Source organism: Stenella coeruleoalba (assembly GCF_951394435.1).
Source record: "Stenella coeruleoalba genome assembly, chromosome: 4".
NCBI lineage: Eukaryota > Metazoa > Chordata > Mammalia > Artiodactyla > Delphinidae > Stenella > Stenella coeruleoalba.
In genome coordinates, this window is record NC_137149.1 from 75996279 (window position 1) to 76009975 (window position 13697).

The 13697-nt window shown below is 38.4% G+C and overlaps 1 protein-coding gene across 2 annotated transcripts in view; it reads left to right on the plus strand.

Annotated features, from left to right (window-relative positions):
- The window catches only part of POLR2B (RNA polymerase II subunit B), a 46204-nt gene that overhangs the window by 20157 nt on the left and 12350 nt on the right, over positions 1-13697 (plus strand). For both annotated transcript variants that reach the window (XM_079919584.1, XM_079919585.1), the window contains 6 exons: positions 1729-1872; positions 2140-2279; positions 2379-2490; positions 5921-6075; positions 6952-7150; positions 7464-7632. In XM_079919584.1, coding sequence (XP_079775710.1) covers positions 1729-1872; positions 2140-2279; positions 2379-2490; positions 5921-6075; positions 6952-7150; positions 7464-7632 — 919 coding nt within the window. The remainder of the gene's footprint in view (positions 1-1728; positions 1873-2139; positions 2280-2378; positions 2491-5920; positions 6076-6951; positions 7151-7463; positions 7633-13697) is intronic.

A 13697-nucleotide genomic window follows, 5' to 3' on the forward strand; every position in this document is an offset into this window, starting at 1 on the left:
GGCTGAAAGGGTGAAAAGAAGTGTTTTCTTTAGGAGGTGACAGTTGAGCTGATTCCTGAAGGGTTGTTGGGAAATAGCCCAAGTCTTGGAGGAGGGTAGAACCAGTAGCTCACAGGAAAACTGGAGAAAACTTAATATCCTGAACAAAGGGACAGGGAGAAAAGAGCATGTGTATGTGGAAGGAGCTAGAGCATTCTTGGGTTTTCAAATCAAAGCGAGAGAGTTAGGAAGATGGGGTTGGAGTGGAGAGCTGGAACACCTCATAGAGGGGAGTGACATGTTCATTTTTGCTTTTTAGGTAGATTCACAGTAATTGGCAGTGTGGAGAAAGATTTGAGAAGGGCAGAGTTGGTGGCAGAAAGATTGTTGCAACAGCCTTAGTGAGAAATAATTAGGGCCTGCACTAGAGCAGTTTTGTAGAGGTGGAGAGTGGAGTCAAATTTGAGAAATATTTACGAAATAAGTTTTGTAAGACTTTGTGACTGCTTAGTTGAATGATGGAAAACTCCACAGAGTAGAGAGAAGAGAACAGTTCTTCCTGGAGGTGGGTCGTATGTCTTCTATGGAAGTGGTAACATTTCACCAGACAGAGCAGAATGGGGTAGTACATTCCATTCTGTGGCAGTAGCGTGGTCAGAGTTGTGGAGGTGAGAAGGTGTTTGGCAATGTGAATGGAGTACAGGAGTTCTGGAGACTGCTGGTAGGGGAAGGTCATCTGGGGCTTCATTGAGAAGAGCTTCAGAGTCATGCTGCTCTAGTTGGCGGGGAACTGTATAATATTTTTTAATTCAGTGAATGATGTGAACTTATCTATATCTGTGTTTTAATAATTCTGGTAACTGAGGAGAGTAGATTGGAGAGGACATTACAGGAACTTATGAGCTGATGGCGATAGTATAGGTAAGAGGTAAGGGGCTGGTTTATTGCTGTGACATTGGGAATGGTTTTTTGAGAAAGTTTGAAAATAGAGTTGACAGGATATGTTTATTGTTTACTATATGTGAAAGGAGGAAGTCAGAGACAAAAATATCTTGAGATTTCTAGATTGGGAGATAAAGGGAAGGGTGATGCCATTAACAATGACAGGAGACTTAGGAAGAAGAAGGAGGATGGGTTGTTGTAGGGCTGGGGAATGTGGTGATTTTGTTATTAGGTACATTGAGTTTGTGTTGCTTGCTTTATATCCCTCTAAATATTATCTTACTTACAAGTATTACCTTGCTTAGTGTTCTGTAAGTGTTGAATCTCTGTGTTGGATTCAGAGGCCTCAGCCTGGGAAAAGTTCTCGGATGGATTAGTGATGTCTGCTATGATCAAAGGAATGTGAGTTGGTAGCGTATAAGACTTACTGAGTGCCTAATGTATGCCAAGTGTACTGTTCTAGGTACAGGGATACAACAGAGAACAAAACAAACAAATAAAAATTCCCCACCCTTGTGGAACTAACATCCTAGTGGTTGGAGATAGACCGTAAACAAAACATTTATGTGGTATGTTAGAACTGTATGTCATATATTTGCCATTGCTGCTGTAAGGGTCAGTTAAGTTACAGGGGTGAATAAGATTATCCAGGGCAGGATGGAGAAAGGAGGGAGGGATGCGTACAGTTGGACACTGAGTGGATTATATGTAAAAATATGACTTTGCCTGATTCTAGTATTTGCCAAAAATGTGATAGTGTGAGTAACCGAAATGCCCAAAATTTAAAGATTTGCTATTGTTTTCTAGGTATTAAACCGCCTAACTTTTGCATCTACTCTTTCTCACCTGCGTCGTTTAAATTCTCCCATTGGTAGAGATGGCAAGCTAGCAAAACCAAGACAGTTGCATAATACGTTGTGGGGAATGGTGTGTCCTGCTGAGACTCCAGAGGTAATGCATTAGAATTTATGTTCAAGACAGAAAGTCCAACAGTAATCATGTAGGGTATAATTACTTTTATAAGAAATTTTTTGTTACTTATAATTACTTATAATTTTATTTAACTATGTAGTATAGTTTAGAACTAAGATATTATAATTTTGTTCTTAGGAAGTAAGAGTACATTCTGAAATCAAATTGGAGGAAAATGTTTGTGGAAAAGAATTTGGATAGGCATGTTAAATCAGTATGAGTAATATGTACTTTATTTATTCCAAGGGCCATGCTGTAGGACTTGTGAAGAATTTAGCTCTGATGGCTTATATTTCAGTTGGATCTCAGCCTTCTCCAATTCTGGAATTTTTAGAAGAATGGAGTATGGAAAATTTAGAAGAAATTTCTCCTGCAGCTATTGCTGAGTGTGTATAAATACAATTTAAAAAAAAAACTTGTTGATCTTCGGTTATAACTTATTAGAGGGTTACTAAGTGCAGAATGCTTTTGGTTTTGCATTTTAGTGCAACGAAGATTTTTGTTAATGGCTGCTGGGTTGGAATACATAAAGATCCTGAACAACTTATGAACACTCTACGGAAATTGAGGCGTCAGATGGACATCATTGTGTCTGAAGTAAGAGTCCTTAATTAATTAAGAGGACATGATCTCTGGGATTTCCAAACTAGGCATAAAGACTAGTGAAAGTTATCTTTGCATTGGTATCTTTCTTGAACTGGTTTCCTTTGAATTGTAAAGTACATTTTCAAAATTCTAGATGATGTTTTGAGCTAGATTTAATTATAAGGTATTGTTTGCTTTAATGCCTTAGATATACGCATCTAAAATTTTGACATGTAATTTGTTATTAAATTATATTTTGGAATTCAAATTACATTTTGAAGTAAAAAATTCTTTTGAGAATCTTTTTGTAAAGCTGACTACAGTGCTTTTAAAAAGCGAGTGAATATCTCTGATTTCTCCTTTGTCGGAATCCAGAGATTCATTCATGAAATGTGATACACCTCTATTAGATTCCTTTATGTTTAGGTGGATGTTGAAGAGCTCTGGGATTAGGATGGATTTTTTTTTTTTAGTCATCAAAATACTGTATGAGCTTTATTCCTCCCCAAAATAGGGCTTTTGCTTTTAGTGTACTGTATTGAGGGCTGGGCTCAGGCTTTTGATTTCCCCAAATCTACACCTTTGGGTCTGTCTCGGTGAAAGTGGATTTGGAGAGAAACTGTAACACACTTAAGCTGACCTCCTGTCTATGTAGCAAAGCAGAGAATCGAGGTTTGGCTGCTCCAGGCCTTCCTCTAGTAGGCAAACCTGGATTTTGACCCAGGCGTATTCATGGCTTGAAGAAATCAGGAACAGCATGCTTCACTTGAGTGTGGCGGGCAAGGCTAAGAGAAAGCCTAAGAACCAAAATTGGTTGTGTTTTTTGTGATTGAGAACTTTGTTAATGCCAGGTGTTTCTGCTGAGAGCTGCCTTTAGGTTTTCTGTCTTCTCTAGGATAAAATTAAATTCTTCATGCTGTTTTAGGCCTCTTTACCTTTCCATGGGCCCATTCCCTCAACCTGGAATGCTTGTGCTCCTTGTCATCCATGCGTCCTCAAAAATGGGTAATAGGGAAAAGGGTGCTTATTACTTTTTTTTTAGGTAAATCTCACCAATTCTGCAAAACTCTAGTGTTAACTCTCGTCTCCTTCAGGATATTTCACCTGACCACCCAGTTTGATTTAGATCAGAGGTTGGCAAACATTTTCTTTAAAGGACCAGGTATTAAATATTTTAGTCTTGGTTTACCTTACAGTGTCTGGTGTGTATTCAACGCTGCTGTTGTAGTAAAAAGTAGCCATAGACAATACATAAATCAGTAAAACTTTATTTAAAAAAAATAGATGGCAGGTGAGGGCAGATTTGGCCTGCAGGCTGTTCGCTGATCCCCTGATTTAGATCTGTCTCTGTGACTATATGTGGCATACTTTCCTTAAATAACTTCTGACAGAATGCTTATACCAGATAGTAACTGTTGATTTATTTGCCTACCTCACTTTCTAAACTATTAACTTCTCAGAGGCAGGGAACATGTCTTAATATGACTTTGTATTTTCAGTTCTGAGTATGGTGCCTGACATGTAGTGTCTGACACTGAGTGAGTGTTTGTTGAAACTATGAATGGACCCTATGTCCTTGGACTAGGCTCTTTAATCTCCTATTGGAGAGTGTTGTTGGGAGCTTCTTAGTGGGAAAATTGTGTATATTGTTCAGGAGTCTAGTATTTTTTCTTTTCCTTCATACTTTCTGATAATCAGAGGTCCTCATTTTACCCATTTCTAACTTTAGCCTTGTGTTGGACCTGTTAGGCTTTCCTGTCAATAGTCCTCTCAAGAACACCTGTTTCCTTTGGAACACAAGATACTGTTTGGCCTTTGAGGAGACGCAGCTCAGTTTATGTCTTCCTGTTAAGACAAGAGCTATATTCTATTAACTGTATTGTAATATTCTATATTCTATTAGGAATTCTCTAAGGATTCAAGGTAAGCATTTGAGAATGCCACGCATGGTGTTTTTGCTCATAAACACAGTGTTTCAGATTGTTTTCTAAGGACAGGAAGTGGGCTAGGAATGTGGGACTTATCTTCTTCTTGGCTTTTGACTCTTTACTTTGGGAGAACTTGGTGTTTTTGATCAAGCTTTTATGATTTACTATCATTTTAAAACTGAGTAATCCAAACCTTTCCTTTCTTAAATAAACTCAATCTTTAATTTCTTTCTTTTTTTTGGCTGCATTGAGTTGCTTGCGTGGTTTTAGTTCCCCCACCAGGGATCGAACCTGGGCCCCGGCAGTGAAATCGCAGAGTCCTAACCACTGGACCACCAAGGAATTCCCCACCCAATCTTTTCTTTAATAAAAGTATCCAGATGCTGATTTCACTTTTTAAAAGTACTTTTGTGTAGAAATACCAATCTGTTTTTCCATTTCCCAACTCATTGGCAATTCATTGCTTAGTTGACTTTTAAGATTATATATTAGATCTAGATAATTTACTGAAGATTCTTATTTGTTTACTTCTTGACTTATTTCTTTTTATATTGGCACTTCAGATTCTGTAGTGCTTTTAATATTACGTTCTTTATCATAAGTTTTCCCAAAATATTTTTGATGTTTTCCAGGAATATATTTTCTAGCACTATCCAGTAGAAATATAATGCAAGTTACATATGCAATTTATGTTTTTCTACTAGTCAGGTTAAAAAAGTAAAAAAAAGGGAATTCCCTGGTGGTCCAGTGGTTAGGACTCTGCGCTTTCACTGCCGAGGACGTGGGTTCAATTCCTCGTTGGGGAACTAAGATCCTGTGAGCCATGTGGCATGGCCCCCCCCCAAAAAAGAAATAGATGAAAATAATTTCATTATGTTTTATTTGACCGGATACATCAAAAATATTAAAATTTCAACATATAATCAATGGAAAATTATTAATGATAAATTTTATTTTTTTGTACTATCTTTGAAATCCAGTGAGTAGTTTATACTTACAGCATATCTCCTTTCAGAATGGCCACATTTCAAGTGCTCAGTAGTGACATGTGGCTAGTGACTGCTGTATTAGAGAGCTAGACTATAAACCATTTGTCTTATAGGTGATTGTGAGAAGTCAGGCTTATTACTGGGAAAGCCTGATCAAGGCAGAGTGATATAGGGCTGGATATTGAAAGGTTACACACATGAAGTACATGCAATTACCAAAGAGGGAAAACAAGAAAATAAGAAATATACTCGTATTTGTCATATCAAACATATATTTTCTTCATTTTAATTTATTTTGCATGACATTATTACCAGATATTGTTCAGCTTTATAATTACCAAGGTTAGATATTTATCCTATATAAAATTTTAAATTATACCTAGGTTTTTAGTATATTGAACAATGATAAACTAAAATCTATTAATTTTATTTGATAATCTATTAATCCTGTTGTATTTTTAGCTAAGCCTTAATGATACAGAGAAAATAAAAGTTCATGAGACTGTTTTGTCTTTTTATGTATAGGTTTCTATGATCAGAGATATTCGAGAGAGGGAGATTCGGATCTATACAGATGCAGGCCGTATTTGTAGACCACTTCTGATTGTGGAAAAACAAAAGCTCCTTTTGAAGAAGAGACACATTGATCAATTGAAAGAGAGAGAATATAACAACTACAGGTAAGAACATGCAGTTAGAAAAAAAGTTAGATATAATTCACATGCCCTAAAATTAAGCATTTTAAACTATGTAGTTCGGTGGGTTTTAGTATAGTCACAAGATTGTGCAACCATTACCACTATCTAATTCCAGAATATTTTCATTGACCCGGAAAGAAACTCTGTACTCATTAGCAGTCACATTTGCTTTTTCTTAATTTTTGTTATCAAGTAAGAGACTTTTAGGGTTTTATTTAAGCGTAAAAGTCTTTGTGACATGGTAAAGACTACCTCTACTACTAATAAGAAATAACTTCTGTGCTTTCACTGCATGGGGAATGGGTTCGATCCCTGGTTGGGGAGTTAGGATCCTGCATACCGTGTGGTGCGGCCAAAAAAAAGAAAAATAACCGATGTGATATAGATAATGTATAACATAAACAATATAATAATAAATTTAATAAAAAGAATCTTTTACAATTTATTATTAGTGATATATGAATGTGTATATTTTTATTGTTAAAAATTCAAAAAATAGGTGTAATAAAAAAATATAAAAGCCCCCAATTCACACTCTCCTTTTCAGAAGTAAATACTGTTACCATTTGGGGTATTTGTTCTTCCAGACCTTATTTTTTGTTTTTATATACTCACCCTAGCCCCACAAGTAGGTTCTTTACATCAGAGCAGAGCAAAACAAACTAACAGTAGTTACAGAGCCATACTTTATGTGTATTGTTCAGTAACTTGTTTCTTTCACTGTTAACAATGGTATGCTTATTTTGGGACTCTTTCTATGTGAATGCATACAGATATAGGAATACTCTTTATTAAGTAGGAAGCCTAGTTAATTAAAATAGTTCAGGAAGTAAGGAAATTAAATGAATTCTTTTTTAGTTGGCAGGATCTTGTGGCCAGTGGGGTAGTAGAATATATTGATACTCTAGAAGAAGAAACAGTGATGCTCGCAATGACCCCAGATGATTTACAAGAGAAAGAAGTAGCTTATTGTTCCACATATACGCACTGTGAGATTCATCCATCAATGATTCTTGGTGTCTGTGCATCTATTATTCCTTTTCCTGATCATAACCAGGTTGGTAGCAGTTTTTGACTATGCTTTGTAAGGAATTGGGGGAAGCAGAATAAAAATTAGAGATTAGTCTGTAGTTTTTTCTGGAAGAAAAGCCTTTTAGTGTAAAGATGATGAACTACAGCATTTAATATGCTTATTCTTGTGTTTGACTCTTAAGAGCCATAATTGATTATTCCAAATGGTTATCACTTATCTTTCGGAAAGAATAGGAACTTTACCAACCATATTTCTGATTTATGAAGTACCCTGTAAAGTCTGTTTATTTAGAAGTAATTAAATTTTCACTGATTCCGCTTTTCATTTCTACCTTTAGTCCCCTAGAAACACATACCAGTCTGCTATGGGTAAGCAGGCTATGGGGGTTTATATTACCAACTTTCATGTTCGTATGGATACATTGGCCCATGTTCTCTATTATCCTCAAAAACCACTTGTGACTACACGGTCAATGGAATACCTACGATTTAGAGAGCTGCCAGCAGGTATGTTCAGTTTTGTTCTACATTTTTTAAGATCCTGCCATGCTTAAGACACTTTTGTGGGTTCTTTGGAGGGTTAATAAATGCATATGACACAGTCTCTATTCTCTTAGAATTTATAATGTGGTGGGAAAACATGAGCACAATTCAATAAAAAGGTAGATATATGTAAAGTGTTATGATGGAGGTATATATTCCTTTGGAAGCACAGAGTGAAAGAAATGATTGATTCCTGTTGGAGTCTAGAGCCAATTTCATAGGGGAGGTAGCATTTTGGACTAGAGTAAAGTTGATGAAAGGGTATTTGAATTTGAGAGATGGTTTGAACAAGGTCCTGGGTGCATGAAGGCAACTGTCAGTATTTATGTCAGTTTAGTATGGCCTGAGTGGAAATGCATGGAAGTGATACTTGGTCTCATAGTGTGGAGACAGCAGGTTGAATTTTATTTGGAGAATGAAGAACTATCCAGCCTTTTTTTTTTTTTTTTTTTTTTTGCGGTACGCGGGCCCCTCACTGTTGCGGCCTCTCCCGTTGCAGAGCACAGGCTCCGGACGCGCAGGCTCAGTGGCCATGGCTCACGGGCCTAGCCGCTCCACAGCATGTGGGATCCTCCTGCACCAGGGCACAAACCCGTGTCCCCTGCACCGGCAGGTGGACTCTCAACCACTGTGCCACCAGGGAAACCCTATCCAGCCTTTTTGAACAAGGAAGTAATACAGTTACAAATTTATTTTACAGTATAATTCTGGCAGTCACGTAAAGGATCGATTAGAGTCATATACGGTATTAAGTAGGGAGGTAACTTAGAGGTTCTTGTAGTGGTCTAAGTGAGAAATGGTAAGGTCCTTATTGAGACATGAAAAAGCGTAAGGGCGTGAAACACCTGTTGGAATACACTTGTTAAGATTAACACTTGATTACTTATTGGATGTAGAATGATGAAGAGAGGGGAGAAAGGAATTGGAAATATTGTTGGTGTTCTTGGCTTGGGTGATCAAGAGAGAGATACTATTAATAACATTGGGAGCATGTTAGAAGAAAGAAGAGGTTTTATTTATTTATTTTTTTAAATCAATTTTTATTGGAGTATAGTTGATTTACAATGTTGTGTTAGTTTCTGCTGTACAGCAAAGTGAGTCAGTTATACATATATCCACTCTTTTTTAGATTGAAAGAAGAGGTTTTAGACGTAAGATAATAAGTTCAGTTTTCAACATGCTGATTTTGAGTTGCTGCCAAAGCATCTCAGGAATGATCCTCCAACAGTGAGTTGCAAATGTGGTTAGAAAGAAGGTCAAATCAAGAGCTGTGAAGTTTTTGATATATTAATGATAATTATAGATTACTGTGAAATTGCTGAGGGAAAATTCAGAGTGAGAATAAAGCCAGAAAAAATAAAGTCAGGCACCAGGAAGAGAAATCCAGAGAGGAGATTTGAGATGTAGATGATAAGGAGAAGAATCAGGAAGTTGCAGGAAGAGGTTCTCAAGGAGACTGGACAACGGGTAAAATGGTGCAGAGAAGACTGAAGGGTATCAGTATTGAATATAAAGGAGACAGCATAGTTCTTTGGCAGAGTTGTTGTCTTACCGTATTATTAGCGGAATTTTGGCTTTGACCCTGGATAACATTATTTAGTAAAGTTTGCCTTGTAAATAGTGACTTAAAATTATTTAATAGGGGATCTGACATTTTGATAGCAAATTCTCACAGGTTAGAATGATTTATTTTCAAAGTCTTCCACAAGGGGTTACTATTGTCTAGAAAAACAAAATCTGTTACGTTGTCTACAGTATGCTGGTATCTTTGGGCTATACTTGCAGTGCTGCGTTTTTCTTCAGCATTTAGATAATTTCTTTATGGCTAGAGAAGAAAAGAAACAGGTGAAGGATTGGATTTGAAATAGAATGTTCCTTTGGCACTGATACGAAGTGGTGAGGGCATGGCTGGTAGGGACTACAAGCCTTTCAGCTCTGTTATTGCTTCATGCCTTAATCTTGTTATCTATCTATATTTTAAAAAACTTTATTTTGAGATAATTTCAAGCTTACAGAAAAGTTGTAAGACTGTTACAAAGAACTCCTATATAATATTCATCCAGATTTCCTAGTTCACATTTTACCACACTTGCCTTATTCTTTCCCTTTCTCTTTCTTCTTGAACCATTTAAAAGTTAAGTTACAGACCTGAAGCTACATGACTAATTAATTAATTAATTTATTTATTTTTGGCTGCGTTGGGTCTTTGTTACTGTGCGTGGGCTTTCTATAGTTGTGGTGTGTGGGCTTCTCGTTGCGGTGGCTTCCCTTGTTGCGGAGCACGGGCTCTAGACACGCAGGCTTCAGTAGTTGTGGCACGCAGGCTCAGTAGTTGTGGCATGTGGGCTCTAGAGTGCAGGCTCAGTAATTGTGGCGCACGGGCTTAGCTGCTCCGTGGCATGTGGGATCTTCCCGGACCAGGGCTTGAACCCGTGACCCCTGCATTGGCAGGTGGATTCTTAACCACTGTGCCACCAGGGAAGTCCCACATCACTCTTTTTTTTTTTTTTTTTTTGCGGTACGCGGGCCTCTCACTGTCGTGGCCTCCCCCGTTGCGGAGCACAGGCTCCAGACGCGCAGGCTCAGTGGCCATGGCTCACGGGCCCAGCTGCTCCGCAGCACGCGGGATCTTCCCAGACCGGGGCACGAACCCGTGTCCCCTGCATCGGCAGGCAGACTCTCAACCACTGCGCCACCAGGGAAGCCCCCACATCACTCTTTAATTCTTCAGTGTATGTTTCCTAAAAAAGACATTCTCCACAGTACAACCATCAACATCAGGGGGTTAACATTGATACCCATCTAGTCAGCAGTCCCCAATTCAGACTTTGCCAGTTGTCCTCATAATATCCATTATTGGTCTAGGATCTAATCCAGGATAGTGCATGTCTCTTTAGTCTCTTTAATGTGGAACAGTTCTTTCGTTTTTCCTTGTCTCTATGACCTCCACATTTTTGAAGAGTCCAGTCAAGTTACTTTATACATTGTCTCTCAATTTGGGTTTGACTGTTGTTTCCCCATGGAAACAATATTCAGGTTATGAATTTTTGGCAGTACTAGCATAGAAGCAGTGCTATATTCTCAGGGCATGATATCAGGAAGCACATGCTGTCTCTGTCCCATTATTAGTGATTTTAACTTTTATCATGTAATTAAGATATTGTTTGTCAGGTTTCTCCACTTTTTATTAATTATTATTTTGTACTTATTAGGTAAGTAATAAGTCTTTGTGAGAAGATACTTTGAGATGATGTGAATAGCTATTCCTTGTCACACTTTCAGTCATTAATTTAGCAGGTGATTATTGCCAAATGGTGATTTTCTAATCTTATCATTCCTCCCTGTTTGATGCTGAAATTGTCCCAGATTTTCCAATGGGAGTATCTTCAAGATGACTCCTGATAGGTCCTCATTGTTCTTCAAGCACTTCCTTACATTTTGCCTCATGTTGTGCTTTTCTTCCCCTAAACTTGGACTTGGTCATTTCTCCTTTTAGGATAAAAGAATAGTGTGTAGAAACCAAAATCTGGGTGCTAGGTGTGCTCCTTGCTATTATAATGTCATCATTTCTAGGTCCTCTCGGCTGTTGGAACTAGGAAAATACATGTATGCATATACCCCTCCCCACCTTTATCTATTTTTTTATCTCTATATACTAAAGAACCATGAATTCATATAAATACCATATCTCCCATCCCAGTACAACACCATAGTGTTTATTTTAGAATTCCATTCTCTGACAGTGACAAACCTGGCTCCCATTGTCCTCAGTATATTTAGTTATTTGCTCAATCTATTGATGTAACCAATCTCCTGACCATCGTGGCTGAATTATTAGCTCTGGCCCTGCCTAACCTGCCAGCTGCATTGGCCAAATTCTAAGGGGCTTAGGAGCCCTAAGGAGAAGGGGCTAATAGGGTTATCTTAAGGAATGTCTTTGGATTAGTATCATTCCTATTTCTATAGAGTGCTGTTTCTTTGGTTGACATCTTCTGGGAGCAAAGATCCTTGTGACAAAAGTTCACCTTGACTTAAAGTGAGTCAAGATACTTAGAGCCTCCTTACTGCTGAGCTGAGGTTTGAAGTAGGTGGGGACAGAATGGCTGAAAGGGTTTGAGCCTGGCTGACAGGTGGGTTGTAATCCTAGATTTCACATGTTTATAGTCTTTGAGATCACAGATACTTTTTTGAAGTTACTAATATTTATTGAGCAGTTCGTGTGAACCACCAGCCAAGGCACCTTACACGTTATTTCTAAGCATCATAAAAGCTTTGTGATGTTTTTTCACCTAAAAAGTGAGAATAATAATAGTACCTGCCTCATAAAGCTTTTCTGATGATTAGATGGTTAAATCCACTTAAAACTCAAGGTTTAGTGCCTAGCAGTTAATAAGGGAGAAATAAATGTTAGCTGATTAGTGATAGTGGTGGTTGTATCATCTCTGTTTTACAGATGTGGCGACAGGATCAGAAAGGTTATTTGCCCAAAGTTTATACAACTTAATTTGAAAATCCAGAATGTAAACTCTGGTCCTTTTTTTTCCCTTTTAGACCAGATGTACACCTTCCCCCCATTTCACTTTCTTGTGCTGTTTCCTCTTCACTACATTGTTTCTTGATTTGGGGCTTTTAAGCTAAGAAGAAAATATTAGACATATAATTCAGAAGTTTACTGTTTTTAGCTAAATTTAGCTGATCTTTCAGACTTGCCCAGATACCTTGGATAAAGGTTGTAGGATGGAGGGGGTTGCCTCCTGGGCTGTAGTTGATACAGCAAGTGTGGGCGATCCAGGGATTGTCACATGAGAGGAGGAAAGCCCCACAAGGGCCAAGACAGTTGAGCACCTATAGGCTGTCACCTGGAGAAGAGGGAGGGCATAGGTAGCGCTGCATAAAAACATGAGGACGTGCTAGGGAAGTCTTGCCCATTCGATGTATCACAGATGTCACGTATGTCCTGCTCCTGGCTCCTTAGTAGTAGGATCATATTACATCTCCCAAGACCCTGGAATTTCTGCCAATTCCCGACTCCTTTCAGATCACCCCCCTGCCGTCAGGATCCTGCATCTTTATGTACTTTTTCTGTGTTATGCAGCTTGACTGTGCGTGAAAATTAAAATTCTTCTAGTTTTCTCAGACAGTCCACACAAAAGAGTGGTGACTAGTGTGGATATTACTAAAGATTCCTTAGAGGAAATCATTTAGATTTCAGGAGTTTTCATTGCACGCCTGAGGAGAGACTATTTGACTTTTCTGATCTCTGAAAACTCTTCTTGGCTCCCTGCTATTGGGTGCTTTATCTCTGGTCCTTCCCAGGAAGGACTCAGCTTCCTTGACACTGCCTTTCCCTTGGAGGATTTTTTACTCCCCTTCCTGTCCCAGCAGAGCATTTTAGTTTTTCCTGCTCCAAATACAGGTACACAAACCCATCAGGGTGCCCAGAACAACAGATGCCCTCTTGTTACTATGATCCTTCTTTAGAGAGCAATCAAGGTTATATTTAGCATAAAGTGTTTCATGTTATCTGTTCAACAGAGCTTGCAGTCTCAGATTCCTACAGGCTTAGGCAAGATTGGTTGAGTAGGTGGAGTTGAAGAGAGGTTTGCCTTTTTGCTGGGGTTAGCCCTATTCAGCTTCAGCTGTGGTTGTGATGTGTACGTGCAGACTCAGTGATGCCAGATCTGACTTTTCAAGAAAAGCTTGAAATCTAAGCTTTAGTGTGAATTTATTTTTTAAAATGTTATGGTCAGTGCATTTAAAATAGCTAGTGGAAAGCTTTCTGTGGCACAGTGGGCCATAGAAATGTAGTTGTTAAGGAGGAGCAAATGTGGTAGTTGAGGAGGAGGGCCTGCTTTTTGTGTGTATCTCTTTCTACAAATCTATTCCTACCTTGGGTTGGGAATTACTGAGAATCAGAGACTTGGAGGAGTGTGTCTTTAGTGACCCAGACTCAGACCAGCAGTGCTGCCACCCCTTACCTGCACTCTGCTTATGAAAACTTTTGCATCCCTGCTGTACACATAAAAGTG